The following is an 18,473-nucleotide window of genomic DNA, read 5'->3' on the forward strand; positions in this document are numbered from 1 at the left end:
CTCACCTTCTTCAAGTCTCTGCTCAAAGGCTGCTTTCTCAGTGAAGCCTTCCCTGACCCTATATTTTTAACACACTATATATTTGATTTACTTTATTATATCTATTGTCTTTCTCTATGTCAGGGGTCCTCAAACTTTTTAAGCAGGGGGCCAGTTCACTGTCCCTCAGACCGTTGGAGGGCCGGACTATAGTTTAAAAAAAACTATGAACAAATTCCTATGCACACTGCACATATCTTATTTTGAAGTAAAAAAACAAAACGGCAAAAACACCCGCATGTGGCCCGCGGGCCGCAGTTTGAGGACGCCTGCTCTATTGGGATGTAAGCTCCACAAGAACATAGGGTTTTTTTTCTTTGCTGTATCCTCAGAGCTTAGAACAATGATTAGCAGGTGGTAAACATTCAATAAATAATTTTGAAAATAAGAATGAGGCCCTGGCAGGGTGGCTCAGTTGGTTGGAGCATCGTTCCCATGCACATACTACATAGGCTGCAGGTTCAATCCCTGGTCGCAGGCGCATGCAGGAGGCAAACAATAGATATTGCTCACATTGATGTTTCCCTTTCATGCGCGCGCTCTCTTTTTCTCCCTTCCTCTCTCTAAAATTAAATTAAATTAATAAAATTAAATAAATAAAATAATAAAATATAATAAAATAAAATAATAAAAACATATAATGAAATAAAATAAACATATCCTCAGGTAAGGATTAAAAATAAATAAATACATACCCACAAAAGTTACCAAATATAAAAATTAAAAACAAACAAACACGGGTTCTAAAATTGTTTCCTATCAAGAAGTGGAGTCTAGCCTTACCAGTGTGGCTCACTGGTTGAGCGTCAACCTATGAAGCAGGAGGTCATGGTTCAATTCCCAGTCAGGGCACATATCCCAATTGCGAGCTCAGTCCCCAGTGGGGGGTGTGCAGGAGGCAGCCAATTAATGATTCTCATCATTGATGTCTCTCTCTCTCCTTCTCCCTCCCTTCCTCTCTGAAATCAATAAAAATATTTTTAAATATATTTTATTGATTTTTACAGGGAGGAAGGGAGAGGGACAGAGAGCTAGAAATGTCGATGAGAGAGAAACATCGACCAGCTGCCTCCCGCACACCCCCCACTGGGGATGTGCCCGCAATGCTCTCTTTTTGAATCTAGGCTCCATAGACTAAAAGAATATAGTAAAAGAAAAGGGGGGTTGAGGGAGGTAGAGAAGGGATAAATGGTGATGGAAGGTGATGTGACTTGGGGTGGTGAACACACAATACAATATACAGATGATGTACTATAGAAGTACACCTGAAACCTATATAATTTTATTAACCAATGTTACCCTAATAAATTTAATTTTTAAAAGAATTTAAGCCCTAGTGAGTTCGCTCAGTGGTTAGAGCATCAGTCCCTGGATTCAAATCCAGTCATATCTCAGTTACAGGCTTGATTCCTACCCCAGTCAGGATGTGTGTTGGAGACAACCAATCCATGTGTCTCTCTCACATAGATGTTTCTCTCTGTGCATCTCTCCCTTCCCTTCTACTCTCTAAAAATCAATGGAAGAAATATCCTCGGGTGAGGGTTAACAACAACAAAGAATATAGTGAAAGCAACAATAAAACAATTCCCACATCCAACTTTTAAGAGACTGGCAGATTCCACTTTTTCTTGGGATGCTGGCTCTTGAAACCCAACCTCCTTAATTCCAAAAAGATAAAAGAAACTGCAAAACTCATTCTCTGGGCATTTGAGATTTTGCTTTCCAGCAGTTGTCATCAGTTTAACTCAAATAAAATCTAATAAAAATTATATACAGGTATGCCCTGGCCAGTGTAGCTCAGTTGGTTGAGCATTGTCTCATGCACCCAAAGGTTGACGGTTTGATTCCCAGTCAGGGCACATGTCTGGGCTTTGGGCTCCACCCCCAGTAGGAGTTGTGTAGGAGGCAGCTGATGGATGTTTCACTCTCACATTGATGTTTCTCTCTCTCTCTTTCTCTCTCTCTTCGCCCCACCCTTTCCCTAACTCTAAAAATCAATCCTATATAATAAAAGCCTAATATGCTAAGTGTCCGACCGGACCGTTCTTTTGACCACCAGGGGGCAGACACTCTGACTGGTAGGTTAACTTGCTGCTGGGGTCCAGCCAATTGGGACTGGGCGAGACGGGCCGGACACACCCTGGACGAATCTGTGCACCTGGCCTCTAGTAAAAATATATTTTTTAAATTATATACAGGTATGGACATTCTGATATTTACACAACTTAAACACCAAATACCCCTCCTTTCTTATTCAGATATGCAAAGAAAGCACAAATCTCAGAATCTCCTCAGGAAACTGCAGATAAGAAGATGGGTTGACTTACTTGGGTAGGGAGTAATTTCGTCCACATGGTCCACACATCAGTGCTGACAGTAGGATGGTTACTCATGACATACAAATAAATTGTTCTATAAGCTTTAGAATCAATGTCACTTTTTTCCCCAGGTATTTCCTTATTGAAATACTAGAGGTCCAGTGCATGGATTCGTGCACTGATGGGGTCCTTCAGCCTGGCCTGTGCCCTCTCGAAATCCGGGACCCCTCGAGGGATGTCAGACTGTTGGTTTTGGCCCAATCCCCACAGGCCAGGCTGAGGGACCCCACTAGTGCATGAATTCGTGCACCAGGCCTCTAGTATGCATATAAGATCTTGGGTTAATCTCTTTCCGCCTTCCCCTCTACCCCCTTCCCTCTGAGATTCATCAGTCTGTCCCATGTTTCCATGCCTGTGCATTGAGTGTCTGCCCCCTGGTGGTCAGTGCGCATCGTAGCTACCAGTCGAATGGTCAAATGGTCAAAGATTGGATGGTCACTTAGGCTTTTATGTATATAGATAACATGTGTGAACCCTGGCCGGTAGCTCATTTGATTAGAGTGTCATCCCAATACCCCAAGTTTGCAGGTTTGATTCCCCCATCAGGGCACAGGGCACATATAAGAATCAAACAATGAATACATAAATCTTTGGGACAAATAGATCTCTCTCTTTCTCTCTCTTTCTCTCTCTCTCTCTCTCTCTCTCATACGTAAATAAACAAAAATTTAAGAAATATAGCATATGTACAGAACAGTGCACAAATCATAAGCACACAGTCCTAGGCATTTTCACAAAGTGAATAAACCCATGTAAAAACAAGCAAATCACAAAATAGAAAATTTCCAGAATCCCAGGAGCAATAATACCTATGTGGATGAAAAGGGGTCACATGATAACCTGACTAGCTCAGGGAAGGCCTGCGTGGCAGCCTTGTAAAATCAGAGACCTAAAGTAACAAATAAAATAAATAAATAAAATTAAATAATTAAGTAACCACAAAGGATGGTCTGTAATTAAAACTTTGTTGTTGTTAATCCTCACCAAAGGATCATCGGAGGATATTTTTCCATTGATTTTTATTTTTTATCATTTTTAAAAATATATTTTTTATTAATTTCAGAGAGAGGAAGAGAGAGAGAGATACATCAATGATGAGAGAGAATCATTGATTGGCTGCCTCCTGCATGCCTCCTACTAGGGATGGAGCCCACAACGCAGGCATAATATGCCTTTGACCAGAATCAAACCTGGTACCCTTCAGTCTGCAGGCTGATGCTCTATCCATTGAGCAAAACCAGCTAGGGCCCATTGATTTTTAGAGAGAATGGAAGGGAGAGGGAGAGACACATCGATTTATTGCCTCCTGCACTCACCTTGACCAGAATTGAACCCGGGACCCTATAGTCCGAGGACTGACGCTCTCTCTATCCATTGAGCCAAACCAGTTAGGGCTGTAATTTAAAACTTTTTAAACTAAAAAGCAGTTTATGGTGGGTAGTCATATCCTAGGCTGGTATTTCCCCTGACAAAGGTCAATCTTTACCTTAACTGAACCTATTGTCTTTTTGCATCTACAATAACATATCACTGAAATGTCAAAGTAACTTTCCTTTTTCCAAGCCTCTCAAAGCACAGGCACTGCTCTGCAGAGACCACAAATCCTTCGTTGTTATTGAGTTAACTGTTGACTATCCTGAACCCACCTAAGTAAAATAAGTGTGTCTATCCTTTTACTTTTTATCCAATCCCAGAGGTTTCCCCACTTGCTTTCTCCTGCCTTCCTAATCCATCACCAGTGGATTCCATTTAACCCACTTACATCTCTTCCTTTGATTGTAATGTAGAAAACTGGGTGCAAAACTGCCATTCTCTGGAGCATTATCTCAACTCGTTGAAATTCTACTTCCTGGCACTTGTTGACAGTTTGGCTCAAACAAACTCACAAAAATTCTTCACAGGTTTGAATGTTTCTTACCTTGGTATTACTATTAATTACAACGTTACTAGCTAATTACAATGTTATCAGAGCCATGAGAATGTCTAGTCCTACATGCCCCAAGGAGTGATACCCCTGTGGCTCACATAGCCAGGAAATGCCTGCTGGGACTTAAGAGATTTCCTCCAAAGATGCTCAGGAGCTAGTCCTAGAGTAGGCTGGTATGTCTTTACCATCATGCTTCCTTCTCTTGCTGTTCCTTTTTAATCAAAGAATCAGTTTAAAAAGGCAACAGTGTTGGGCTAGATTAAATACCAGATTTTGGTTTTCACTCTGTTAACTTTTATCTCCCTATATGGCAAAATGCTGCTGGTTTTCTCTTTATAACTTAAGTTGTGTTTTTTTTAAATAATGTTTGTTTAAATAAAGTGAGTAAATTTAAATACTATTAAATCAATAATAGTACAAGTGAAACGTACGTATATGAGACAAATTGAAAAGTGACTGGAGCTTCAAGGTGGTAGAAATTTGGTGATAGTGAATGACTAGAGTCAGCAGGCCTGAACTAAAACTGATCTCAGACACAGAGGAGTGTGCCATTGGCCACTTCGGTCCTCTGAGCCTTTGTCTTATCAAATGGAGGTTATTTAATCCATTTATTTGCAGAAGGGTCATGGGAATGAAACATAACAGCTATAAATTTTCTGGCTAGAGTTGAGGTCCTATTATTGATAACTTTATTATCATAGAAGCAGTAGTTACAGGAGTAGTATTACAAATGTTAGAGGGACCCACCACCCCCCAGGATCCCAGAAACCAAAGCAGCTGTTTTTAACTCCCAACCCCGAGGGTGATACTTTTTGTATATGTGTGCTTTTGGAAAAAATGTTCTTTTATTTTTAATTTATTTTTTATTGTTGATAGTATTATAGATGTCCCATTTCCCACCCCCCTTGATCCCCCGCTCCAGTCCCCACCCCACCCCTTCACGAATTATTAGTCTGTGTCCATGGACTATGCATATATTCATATCTGTTCTTTGGCCTGACTGGTATGGCTCAGTGGTTGAGCATTGACCTATGAACTAGGAGGTCACAGTTGGCCAGATTGCAGGGCTCCATCCCAATTGGGGGGCATGCTGGAGGCAGCCCATCAATGATCCTCTCATCAATGTTTCTGTTTCTCCCTCTCCCTTCCTCTCTGAAATTAATTAAAAAATTTTTAAAAATAGTTCTTTGGTTAATTCTCCCCCTTCACCCCCCCTCCCCCACATACACACTCACACACACCCGGGGTGGTACTTTTGCAGGGCAATGGGTCATAGGATGACTAACATGATTAAATCAGCTTGTCACCCATTACTGCTTCCCCTGAGAGATAAGGGGAGTGTTTGCACCTGCTAGAGTTTCCCCATACACCTGTCCCAGCGCTGAGCTGGTTAAAACTCTCCAGGTTTGTTTTTTTTTTTTTTTTTCTTAAAATTAAAACAGTCCTTTCCAGGAACACCTTTTCTTGTGCAGCATCTTGGAGTTGGTAGTGACAGGTGGATTTTTTTCCCCCGACATTTCCTTGGTTGTTGCTACTATTTATTTTAAAACTTTAGAACAACTCCGAATGCACCTCCTTTTTAAATTTAATATTTTTTTTTTAGGAGAAGAAAACGCTTAGCTTGCTTTGAAAGTAGATTGTTTTGTTCTACCTGTGACATCCACCGAGACCGCCAAACACTGCGGCAACCGGGGAGGGGTTTTGTGACTGCAGAACGGCGGCCCGGGGGCGGGCGGGGGGGTGGGGGGGCGCGGCCCCCGAGGCTGGGAGCTTCCGGCTCCGGACCGCAGAATCTGGGACTCGGTTCTGTTCAGGCGTCTCCTGGAGTCTACGGGTCAGCGGGGGGCGGGTGAGAAAGTGGAGCGAACCAAGTTCCCTAAGTCCCACTTTGGCTACGCCAGGTGCGTCCCTTACCCCAGCTGAGAGCTTTAACGCGCACCTTTGTTGCAATGCTTTCGACCAGCCAAAGAGGGTGACCCGGCCCCATTTTGTAATTGAGAAAACTGGGTGTGAAGCGGTGGTTCAGAGACGTGTTCGAGGACATCCGTCGAGTCAAGTACAAAAACCCTTTCTGGAGACCCCTTCATGGGCGGACCCCATCTCCCGGAGCCGCCTGCATCTCCCAGTGGATCGATCTGCCAGTCTCTGCAGCGAGGATGGGGGGGAGGGAGGACAGGGAGTGGACGGCCACGCCAACCGGTCTGAGTCACCTGGCTAAGGCCCTCGGTGGTGCAGCCAACGCTCCCTTAGCGTCCCGGGACGGACTCGGCCCCGGGGTCCAGCTTCGCCTTCGACGTGGCGTCAGGTCTGATCACGGTCCACGGGAGTCGCGGGGAGGAGCCGCGACTTCACCTAGTTCGCTGCGTTCGCCCCCACGGCTCCAGACGCAGGGCCGGGGCCCCAGCCTGGGCTAGCTGCAGCCGCGGGGACCCCGGCGCGCCCCTGAACCCCAGGCTGAGACAGCTCGACGCCGAGATTAGGTCCCGGGGGCCGGGAGAGCCAGAGCAACGCGACCTGGGGGTCCCACCGCAGCGCGCCGCGACCTCCCGCCTGGGGCGCCGGTTCCACCCCGCCAATCAGGAGCCGGGGCGGGGCGCTGGGCGGGGTCTAGACGGCCCCCGCCGGGTCTCTATGCCTCCGGGCCTGGCCCCGGGGCGGTGGGTGGAGGGGGCTGGAAGGGCGGCCGCGCGGGAGGGGCGGGGCGGAGCGGGGCGGGTCCGAGCGCTCTCGTGGGCCCGAGCGGCTGCTCAGCCTCAGTCGGCTCTCGGTGCCCGAGCCGCCAGCATGACCGACGCTCTCCTGCCCGCGGCTCCCCAGCCGCTGGAGAAGAAGGACGACGGCTACTTTCGGAAGGTTGGTGGCTTCGGGAGGGCGGCGAGCTGCGTGCGGGCTGCAGACCTCCTTTCCCCGGGCTGTGGAGGGCACGGCCGGGGTCGACCAGGCCGGAGGGGGAGGGAGCGCGCCGGGCTGGGGCTGGCCTGGGGCTGGCGGGCCGAAGCTCCGGGTGAGGAGGGGTAGGACGGCCACGTACCCCGCCTCCGAGAGCAGGTGGCTTCCGGGGCCGGGAGGGTGGGCCTGGGGAAGGGACCCGTTCCTCCTCTTTGCGGCGCAGTTGCACCCGAGCGCTTGGCCGGGGCTTGGGTGGAGATGGAGGGAGCACCCCAGGCGGCTTGGTGGTCTTTTGCCTCTAGAATGCTTCCAGTACCCGTTTCTTTGACTTTTTAGAGGGCAGGAGAGAGAGAGAGCTGCTGGTGGGAGGTGACCTCGGGCGTCGCCCCCTCTTCTACCCCAAGTCGCCCTGGAGGGCATGAGCGCGGCAAACGTGATTTATTTGGTTGTTGGAGACACCCGGGGCGAGTGCGCGCTTCGCAGTCACTTGGCGTGTCCTGGCGACCCTCCGCGCGCGCGCGCGCGCGCACACACACACACACACACACACACACACACACAGGCACACACACACACACACACACACACACACACAGGCCTCCCGCGCAGTCCCTCAAAAACGACGCCAGCCCGCGGAGCGGGGACGTTCGGGTGCCCGCAGGTGGCAAGGCCAAGGCTACCAAGATGCTTTTGAGCCTCGGGTCGGTGACACCTTCCACCCTTCCTCCTTGCAGGTCCACGCCAGTCTAAAAATAGCCTTTGGAGCTTGGCCAGGTTTAACTGGGTGGGTTGAGAGATGGCTGTTTTTTTAATAAGATATATGACCGAAGGTGAAGTGTGTAATTATAAACAGGGAAGTGAAACTGTTTCCCACAGAAAAATCAATTCTTAATTGTTCAAAGCCTAATGATCCAGTGGGAAAGGGACTTGGCCTCTTCCTCCTTCCTTGTGAGGCTTTTGCTTTCTGGTGAGGAGCGGGTGACCCCCCAGGGGATCGGCAGGACTGCAGGGGGATCAGGAAAACAGGTGAGGACAGAGCGGGGACATTTTTTTTTTAAGTGGACTGCTTTTAGCATTAAAAAAAAAAAAAGAGTAGTTTTAAGGTATATTTAAGTTCAAAGATGTCATCATGGAATTACAGGATTATAACTTCTAATTATGTGTGGCATTTGGGACAGCGGATCACAGGGCACGGAATTGCAGAAGGAGGCAAGGCCTGGGAATCACTAGATCTCAGTCCTAGGGCCCCAGAACCTGACTGCCACCCCCACAAAATTGCTCTGTAGCCTCCTGCGAGTTGCTGCCTCTTTCTGGGACTTCATTTCCTCCCTGAGTTGTTGCTCTGAGCAGGAGGAGGTCTGGACTACCGCACCATCTGGAGGAAATGACCGAGGGAGGGGCTGAAGAGATGGAGAACACCTGTGAGGGTTAGGTTCCCAAGCCTTCCAGAACAGGTTCTCCAGGGGGAGGATGTGCTCGGGAAAGAGTCAATAGCCAGGGAGCCATGAGAAGACCCAGAGTTGGATGCTTTTTAGATGCAGCTTCTGTGGATAAGAGAGTAATGGGTGCGAAATTAGGTGAATCACTGGTTTACAACGAGAAACACGTCTTTTGAAAAAGGAGACCTTGTAATGATCATTGTGCTATATCATACCAGTCCAAAGAATGTTCTTTGTATGAAGGTAAAAAAAGGTGCTGATGTTATGCTGGCTGGGTGTCTCAGTTGGTTGGAGCACCGTCCCTTACACCAGAAGGCTGCGGGTTCGTATTCCTGGTCGGGACTCATACTTAGGTTTCGGGTTCTACCCTTGTTCAGGCGTGTACCGGAGGCAACAGTTTGATGTTTATCTTTCTCCCCATCTCTCTCAAATCAATAAAAACATATCCTTATGCTCTGGTTTCTCTTCAGACCGCATAAACCTTTCGCCTTTTAAAAACATATCCTTGGGGGAGGATTAAATAAAATAAATATTTAATTTATTAAATAAATAAATAAAAGGTGCTGGCATTGAACCCTTCCTGCTCTGAGGTAGAAGCTAACTTGACCTAAAACAAATGCTCTTTGAATGATAGGTAGAGAAGAAGCCTTGTCTCTGACAATGGTGGGGTCTAGGGTGGGGAGGAGGCAGCATCACAAACCTTCACATCCCTCCTCCTCCCCCACCTGGGAAAGGATTCAGGGCTCCAAGGGGATGGGTCCAAATACCTGGAGGGACATCACCACTCCCCAGTCAAGCTGGAGCTGATGAGCCCCCCTGACCTGCTCTCCGAGGACTGGCCCAGCAGAAGGCTTCCCCACACGTGTATAACATTAAATTACACCCCACTGAGACGAATGGACGGAAGCCTGGGGGGGGGGGGGGTGTGGAGGTTGTTGGGGGGGAGGGGCCAGGGCGGTGTGCTTCCTGAATGCATGGGAAGAGAGTCAGGGATCCATCAAAGTGGTTTATGCAGGACCAGCCATGAGAGATTCATGTCACAGAAAGACCACTCTGACAGCTGAGTTGTTGGTTGGTGGGAGATGGGGGAGAGGCAGTGGTGGAGCCAGGCAGGGGGGAGTTAGAGTTTGGGGCCTGGGGTTAGACCCTTGGATCTCCATTGTCTCTGTCCTTCCTACTCTGGTATGGACTGTTGATGGTTTTTCAGGCAGTTATCTAACGTGCTGTGCAAACACAGCCTCCCCATCCATCCTGCCTACCAGCCTGCACCCCTAACAGACTGAAGGCAGTGGTCCAGGGAGGAGGTTGAAATGATGAGGGCCTGCCTGAGTACCAGCAGTGTCAGCAGGGAAGGGAAGAACTAATGGATAGGATATGGTTGGGGGGTCTGCTTAGGTGTCTCAGTGGATGGTCCTGTGCCTCACTGACATGGGGACCCAGGAGGCCGCTATGGGGGCACGTGGACTTGAGGCCTCCATGTAGTAGTTCCAATGGGGAATTTACGCTAAGGACTTGGCAGCCCCAAGAGCACCCTGGCTGGGGATGTGGCTTTGGGGCCACTAGTGTGGGATATTGTGAAAAAGGACCCAATACAGAAGGGTATAGTACCTCCACCTTAGGGACAGGCAGAGAGATGGGAGGCAATTCAGGAGGGTAGCAGCCGTGTTGAGGAAGCTGAGAAAGTATTTTTTTTTAAATATTTTTTTGCTTATTTCAGAGAGGAGGGGAGAGGCAGAGAGAGAGATGGAAACATCAATGATGAAAGAATCGTTGATCGGAGCCTCGTGCAGGCCCCTTACTGGGGATTGAGCCCACATGGTTTATAGGCCGAAGCTTAACGGAGCCATACAGGCTGGGCTGAGAGAGTCTTTTTAGTGGAGAAGAAGCGAGGTTGACAAGTCAGAAGACTTAGTCTTTTAGGATTTAGTCCTTGCGGGTTGTTAGTAAATGAGAGTTGGGGCCAAGAGTCCGTGTGGCAGTTGCAGGAGAGAAGGGCAGAGAAGATAGTTGTTACAGGGAGATGGGGTTAAAGAAGAGCGAAGAAGGCAGGTTTGTTTGAGAATGAGAAGTCTAGAGCCTTTTTAAAGCTGAGTGAAGGTGAAGAAGTTGGGTAGGGTGGGTTTGTTGAAGATTCAAGGGGGAGAAGAGAAGCGGTGGAGGGGTCCCAGGAGGCTGGTCCGGATTCGAGGATTGGAAATAGCTGCTGTGGGTGGGTGAGCCATCCAGGAGTAGTGAGGACCCTCCAGACTAGAGATGTAGTCAGGGAATCATATAGACTGCCCCAAGCAGGCTCCCCCATCCTGTTTTGGGAATTTTGTGCACTCTTACAGGACCAAATCAGTTTCTACTAAAGTCGAGCTTCTCTTTCATCCTGTTCTCTCTCTTTAAAAAAAAAAAAAAAAATTATAATATATATATATATAAATATATATTTTATTGATTTCAGAGAGGAAGACAGAGTTAGAAACATCCGTGATAAAAGAGAATCATTGATCGGCAGCCTCCTGCACACCCCCTGCTGGGGATAGAGCTGGCAACACAGGCATGTGCCCTGTTTCATAGGTCAGTGCTCAACCACTGAGCCACGCCAGTTGGGCCATCCTGTTCTCTTTATCCTACCTTTCCTCCCCTTCCTCTTTTCTTGAAAAGGCCATTCTGCTCCACTCGTTCCAACGCATTTATTGAGGGACAGCTCGGAGCCTGACAGCGGTCAGCTTCTGGGGCATACTCGACCCTGATTCAGTATGGCTTCTGTTCACAGTGGGCCTCATTTCCTGGCGTGCTGAGCCGCGAGGGGAGTTGGTGCTTTGTCCCATAGCTTGGTCCATGCTTGGACAGGAATCGGCTGTGTGCTTTAGAACAGAGATCAAAAAGTGGGATGTGGGGGGTCCACAGTCCATAGCTTTGTGTGACTTGTACGTACAATGAAGATTAATTGCCTAAAAATCCCCTGTGCTGGCTGGGCCTGGTCCCTGAATGTGTGAGACGGTCATTGGCAGAGGGGGAAGCCCCTGATAAGTCCAAAGTCTTCTTGGAGTTTTACAGGACTTGGCTGTACAGAACCTAAGGACACGAACACAACTTGACCCCGGGTCGGGCATGGGCACCCCCCAGCAACCTGGGCTGACAGCATGCGGGTCTTTGGATTAAAAATAAAAAAGTTGCCCTGGCCCAGTAGCTCAGTTGGTTAGAGAGCATTGTCCCAATATTCCAAGGTTGTGTGTCCTATCCCCGGTCAGGGCACATACAAGAAGCAACCAATGAATTCATAAGTAAGTGGAACAACAATCTATGTTTCTCTCTCTCTCCCTAAAATCAGTAAGTAAATATAAAAAATAAATAAATAAAAACCAGAACACTTTCTGATCTACCACAATACATTTCTCTCCTCTGTGGCTTCTCACTTTTTCCTTTCTTTACATAAGTTCACATAAAGGTACAGCTCTGTAAGATTGTATTATAAATTACTTTCTTAAGAGAAAGACCAGTGGAAATGGAGTGTTTTTTCCCCTAAACATATATTTTTATGCTCATCCTAATGGAAGTCTTTGTTTTTTTAATTTATTTATTTTATTTTTTATTTTTTTAAAAAATTTCTTTATTGATTAAGGTATCACATATTTGTCCTCATCCCCCCATTCCCATCCCACCCCTCCCCACACATGCCCCCACCCCCCTGTTGTCCTTAACTGCTGGTTAGGCTCATATGCTTGCACACAAGTCCTTTGGTTGATCTCTCCCCTTTACCCCCACCCACCCCTACCCTCCCTCTGAGGCCCGACAGTCTGATCCATGCCTCCTTGTTTCTGGGTTTGTTCTTGTTCATCAGTCTATGTTCATTATTTCCCCTAGATGAGTGAGATCATCTAATGGAAGTCTTTGGAGCATGTGTGTTCTGTCCTATGGTTAACGCATTGTAAAGCAAGTTTCTAGCACACCATCCTGAGAGCAGGGCCAGCTCCCGGGCTCCTCAGGTGTGGTAGGCTTAAAACCCGAAGGAAACCTGTTCTTGGCCAAGAGAAAACCAGCTGGAGGAAAACGAGAGAAAGCTGTAGCTGTTCCCCGGGACTATGGAAAGGGCCTAAATGAGCAGAGTGCTCACAAAGTGCCGCATTGTCAGTCCTTATCTCTGCCTCTGCGTCCTCGGGGAACGCTAATGACCCAAAATGAATTTAGCTCCCTTGTTTTTACTCTGGAGCTGGAGGAGAAGCTGTTTCTTATTCATAGAACCTCCCGGCTGGAGAGGGCCCCAAGGTTCACAGTGTCCTGGTTTATGGTCGGTCTTGTTTACTCTGGGCCTCCCGGAGGCTCCAGCACTGAGGGCAGAAGCTCCTCCCAGTTCCTTGTCTCAGGGGGTGTCATTTAATGTTATACACAAGTGTGGGGAAGCCTTCTGCTGGGCCAGTCCACAGAGCGCAGGTCATGGGGGCTCATCAGCTCCAGCTTGACTGGGGAGTGGTGATGTCCCTCCAGGTATTTGGACCCATCCCCTTGGAGCCTTGAATCCTTTCCCAGGTTGGGGAGGAGGAGGGATGTGAAGGTTTGTGATGCTGCCTCCTCCCCACCCTAGACCCCACCATTGTCAGAGACAAGTCCTAAAGCCCGGGGCTGCGTGCACCCAGGCTGGTCATGGCCTTGGGGAGGGCCTGCCTAACTGCACTGGTGCACCCTGCAAGCCCAGAGGGTGTGTCTGACAAATACCTTCTCACACTCTGGGATCCTGGCCAGGAGGGGTCCCCTGGCAGAAATAGAATTTTCATGGTGACTCAGAGGAGAGTCAGGGTGATGAGCGTACCACTCACACTGTAAATGTCCCTTGCTTCCTGGGGCTATTTGGATGGGTTCCAAGACACCACCTGATGAGACCAGGTATTGGCTTTAGGCTGATCACCACTTCCGCGTTTGGCTCAGGTACCAGAGTCTCATGACACAAAGGTGGCCACAGAGGACAGTGAAACTGCAGGTGCAGCCCAGCCAGAGGACTGAGTGTGTGCCACAGTGGACAGCAAGGGGTGCCAGCGCAAGTGAGGTCTCTCGCCTGCAGCCCCAGAGATGGGGAGAGATACAAGTCTTTCTGGCCTTTCCGGTCAGACCCACGAGTTCACTATGGCCATCTGCCTTCAGGAAGTCCCAGGGTTCAAATTGGATTGTCAGAAGAGAAAAGGCAGGTGATTGAAAGCCATTTCAGAAGTAGTTTCTTTTTCTTCAACATTATTTGTATTATAAGAGTAGCATAAATTGCTGTAAAATCACAGAAGTGTATAAAATCACACCCGACTAGAAATATCCCAGCCCCCACCCCATACAGTCACCTCCTAGATAAGGACTATTAACTGCTTGTGACTACATCCTGTTGGTTGAAATAAGCAGGTCATTAGTTGGGTCTAGAAATACATTTGATGCGTGGAAATTTTGTGATTGTAACCCTCTGCTTTTCATTCAGCATGTTGAAAAACACCTGAGCTGCACACCGTAGGTGTTTATAAAGATTTGTAGAGCTGACTGAAGGGAGCCTCTAGTTCAATGTTATGGCTGAGTGTTGATTCAGATCGTGGGTGAATGGGTTGGCATGCTGTAGGGAGGCAGCTGAACCTAGGCTGCAGTCCTGGCGGAGATCCGGGAGGGCAGGAGGGCTCTTTCCCAGTGCTAGATTCATGTTTTAATTGTTATGGATGTGGAAAAGCTGGATTCTGTTCCTCCAACCTGTCCTGAGTCTCTAGCGTGGTGAAGAGTTAAATGAAACGTTTTTGTATATTGCAGGGTGTTGCATGCTATTTCTGTGCTTTCTGGTTAACAGTTTCTGGCTAACGCATAAACAAACAATTCTGTTTCCAGAGTTTGGTGTTTGAGTGAGGAATTACGTAACTAGGAAGGAGTGAGAAAGGCAGAGAAAATATCTGCGCTAGAGAAGCCGCAGAGAGCACCTGCTCCCCACGCCCTATCTGAGGGTCTCTAGCCAGGAGATCCTGCACTGTCATCCCTCACTCCGTCTTACTTCTGACCTGGGGACCCCAAGCTCACACTGTGTCCTCAGTTTGCTGGAAACACGTCTACATGTATGGGCTTTTTTTCTGTAGCTGTTGTGTAAGAAGGACCCCCTAGTTCTCCAGATAGACGGTGCCAGGCGCCAGGTCCTGCCCAGAGCAGGCTCCCAGTCTGGGAGCAAAGACTGATGCATTCTTTCTGTGTCTGCCTTCCCCGGGGGCCTGGCCTATCCACCTCTTCAGTGCCAGTCTCTGCAGGTGTAAGCTAAGTGCCCTTCCCTTGCTTTCAAATCAGGTGTCTCCAGTGTTTGCCTAGGTCGCCCTGCTCTTCAATATACTTGTTTCCAGCTGAACAGTCTGACTGTACACTAAGGGCATGCCGGACAAGTAGAGTTTTCACTCTAGGTCAGGGGTGGGCATGTCCTGCCAAGGCAATCACAGGCGGGACTTGAAATTCAATAAACCTAGGAATTGCTATTTTCATAGCACCGTAATTTTTAAGTTGATCCTTGTGTGTGGCCGGCGAATGATGTTATAAATATCCAAATGGCCTTTGGCAGGAAAAAAAAGGTTCTCCCCACCCTTGCTCTAGGTCAGTGGTCGGCAAACTCACTAGTCAACAGAGCCCAGTATCAACAGCACAACGATTGAAATTTCTTTTGAGAGCCGAAACCGACTTCTGCGCATGGGCCACGAAGTTTCAATCGCGCTGTACGTGCGCGCCCGCACGTGGTATTTTGTGGAAGAGCCACACTCAAGGGGCCAAAGAGCCGCACGTGGCTTGGAGCCGCAGTTTGCCGACCACGGCTCTAGGTGAACTTATTCTCAGGACTGTTTTAGTTGCAGGTGCCAGAAAAGTCCAATCCAAAATGGCTTAGGCCGATAGACACCTGTGAACCATCCCTACAATGGAATTCTACTCACACTAAAAAGAAACAAACCACTGATATGTGCAATAACACCGACGAATCTCAAATATTGGGCAAAATAAGTCAGACACAAAACAATGCACACTGTATGATTCCATTAATATGAAGTTCTAGAACAGGCAAAAGTATATGGTGATAGAAATGTTTATTTTTTTTTTTTTACTGGAGTAGTGGTTACACTGATTTATACATTTGTCCAAACTCAATGAACTATGTACTTAAAATATATGTATTTTGTTATATGTAAATTATACCTCAGTTTCAAAAGTTGGATGCATTGCCTCCTGTAACAGAAGTCTGGAGGAATGGCTTGACCTGGGGCTCAAATGTTGCCATCGAGATTCAGCTTCTCAGCTCTGCTCCCCTGGGTTAGCTTTATTTCTGGGGAGACAGTCCCTTGCTGTGGTAAGGGGGCTAGAGCACTGCCCAGTCTCACATCCTCCTAGGTTCACAGCTGATATGGAAAAGGAAGCCTGAAGGGTACTGATGGTCCTATGTCAGCTGCTCACCCTGAACCAATCTCAGGGCTAGGGGCCTTTGATTTTCCAAATGGCCAGGCATGAGTCAGATGTTCTTCCCCTTGGAAAGGAGGTGAGTATGGATTTACCATGTCTGACCATCCTGGGCTGTGAGGAGGGAGCGTGGGACACAGGTCACTGTGCCCAAAGGATGTGCAGTGATGCTGGACAGCCCTGAGCCAGGGGGCATGTGAAGGAGATGGGCAGGTGAGCTGTCCCAGCATTCCCACACCTGCTCAGGCTGCCTCACAGCCCATCTTAGAGTGCCAGGAAAGACTTGGGCTCAAGTCCCATGCCCACCCTCACTGCCTCTAATAACCCCATGGGCATTTCTGGTGTTTCTAGCAGGCCTAGCATTCTTACTTGTCAGTAAGGAATAATGTCATTTGGGTCTGATTACTCAGTCAAACCTAATCCTAAACATTCCTATGTCTTATCTAGAAACTTGACCCCACATCTGTGGGCTGGTTAGGGTGTAGCAATCCCAGGCCAGCCAGAAGTTGGGTAAAGTATAGGAGCAAGAAAAGTTCTTATCTATGAGCTGGAATGGCTGCTTATCTTAAGCTCTGGGAATGTACGTAAAGGAATTAGTCATTAAAGCTTCTCTGTCAAATGGGACACAGCTTTGATGAACCATGTAATTTTGAGTCAGATTGAACTATCCCTTCATAGTAATTTTAGGACGTGGAAAGGAGAGAGACTGGCAATTATTTTAGCCCTTTAATGTTAAGTTAGCTTAATATTAAAGCTATTTTCATCATATCTGAAAAAATAGTTTTCTGATTTTTATTTTAAATCAGGGATCATTTAATACTTTGTTAATTTTAAGATGATTACAACTCAGATTCTGAATCTCTAATTTGAAATAGGAGGGCTGGGTAGGGGACAGGTGGGTGGCAACCCGCTGGGAAGTGAGAATGAGAAATCTTTGTAGAAGGAGAAACGCCATTCATTTCTGAGTTAATAGTCCAAAGGCCACTGATATGGGGATTCCCTGAGAAGGTTGGGGCTGTAGGTAAACCACTCTCCCGCCTTCAAGTGGAGGCCAGGTGTGCGCAGAGCTGCCTGGCAATGACACAGCTGGAGAAAAAGGGCAGTCTTCTCACCAGTGCTGCCCGCCAGCCACTCCCAGGGAGTGACCACAGCTCTATCAGTGGGCAGGACCTCAAGATAAGCTTCAGAAAGGAATGGAGCCTTCGCTCAGATCCCAGGGCTTCTACTTGCTGGGTGGGAAGAATACCTTTAAAATGAAACTTACTCGGATCTTAAACTTTTCAGAATGAAACATTTAATCCAAATATCCCAAGAAATAATGGACAAAGAACACAGATAATTCACCAGCAAAGGAATTCAAGTGATCAATAGTATATGAAAAGAAAAGTTTACCTTCACTAATAATAAATGCAAATTGGAAGAAGAGGTTACCTGTTTTTGCATATCAACTTGGCAAAGATTAAAAATATTTTTTAATTCTACAAACAAGTTGAGACAGATAACCCATTTTAAAAATGGGCAAAAAATCTAAATTGTTATTTCTCCAAAGAAGACATACAAATGGCTAAAAGATGTTCAAATCGTGAACCATCAGGGAAATGCAGATCAAAGCCACAGTGAGATAACCACACAATCGTGTGGTTATAATAAAAATGATAAACAATAACAAGTACAGGCAGTCCTCGTGTTACGTCAGACTGGACGTACGTCGTTTTGTGGTTACGTCACCATCTCCCACTTACTTATATAAAAAAAAAAAGTTCCGTCATTTTGACATATGTACATATGTGTTTTATGGTTTTTATTTTTTATTCACCACAAGTAAAGGTCAGGAATTATTATCTTTCTTTAAATTTTTTTTTACTGTTTAACTTCATTACTGCTGTGTATGTGCTCCATGTGAGTGACGTAAGTGCTTATGTAGGTGGGTTCCGACTTACGTGGATGCGTTACATCGTGCAGTACGAACGGGACTCTGACGTAACCCGAGGACCTGCTGTATTGGTGAGGATATGGATAAATTATAACCCTCCTATACTGTTGGCGGGAATGTAAAATAGTATAGTCACTTTGGAAAATAGTTTGACAGTTCCTCAAATGGTAAACATGGAATTAGTCACATGACACAGCAGTTCCACTCCTAGATGAATTGCCAAGAGAAAGGAAAGCATCACCACGCGGCAAGTTACACACAAGTAAGCAGCCCTATTCACAATAGCCAAAAAGTGAAAGCACCCCCCAAAATGTCCATCACCTGATGAATGCATAAATAAATGTGGTGCATCCATACAGTGACGGATTAGGGACAAAAAGGAATGAAGGACTGACACATGCTAGGTACATGGATGAAGCTAGAAAACAGTACACTGACAGAAG

At 47.2% G+C, this 18,473-nt stretch overlaps 1 protein-coding gene across 1 annotated transcript in view; it reads left to right on the forward strand.

Annotated features, from left to right (window-relative positions):
- The first annotated feature begins 7,122 nt into the window (after nt 1–7,122).
- RHPN2 (rhophilin Rho GTPase binding protein 2) overlaps nt 7,123–18,473 on the forward strand; it is a 54,897-nt gene continuing 43,546 nt past the window's right edge. Inside the window, exon 1 of the mRNA XM_008139777.3 lies at nt 7,123–7,197. Within this exon, the coding sequence (XP_008137999.1) occupies nt 7,129–7,197 (69 nt within the window). The 5' untranslated portion in view covers nt 7,123–7,128. The remainder of the gene's footprint in view (nt 7,198–18,473) is intronic.

Source organism: Eptesicus fuscus, chromosome 21 (assembly GCF_027574615.1).
Source record: "Eptesicus fuscus isolate TK198812 chromosome 21, DD_ASM_mEF_20220401, whole genome shotgun sequence".
Classification (NCBI taxonomy): Eukaryota; Metazoa; Chordata; class Mammalia; order Chiroptera; family Vespertilionidae; genus Eptesicus; species Eptesicus fuscus.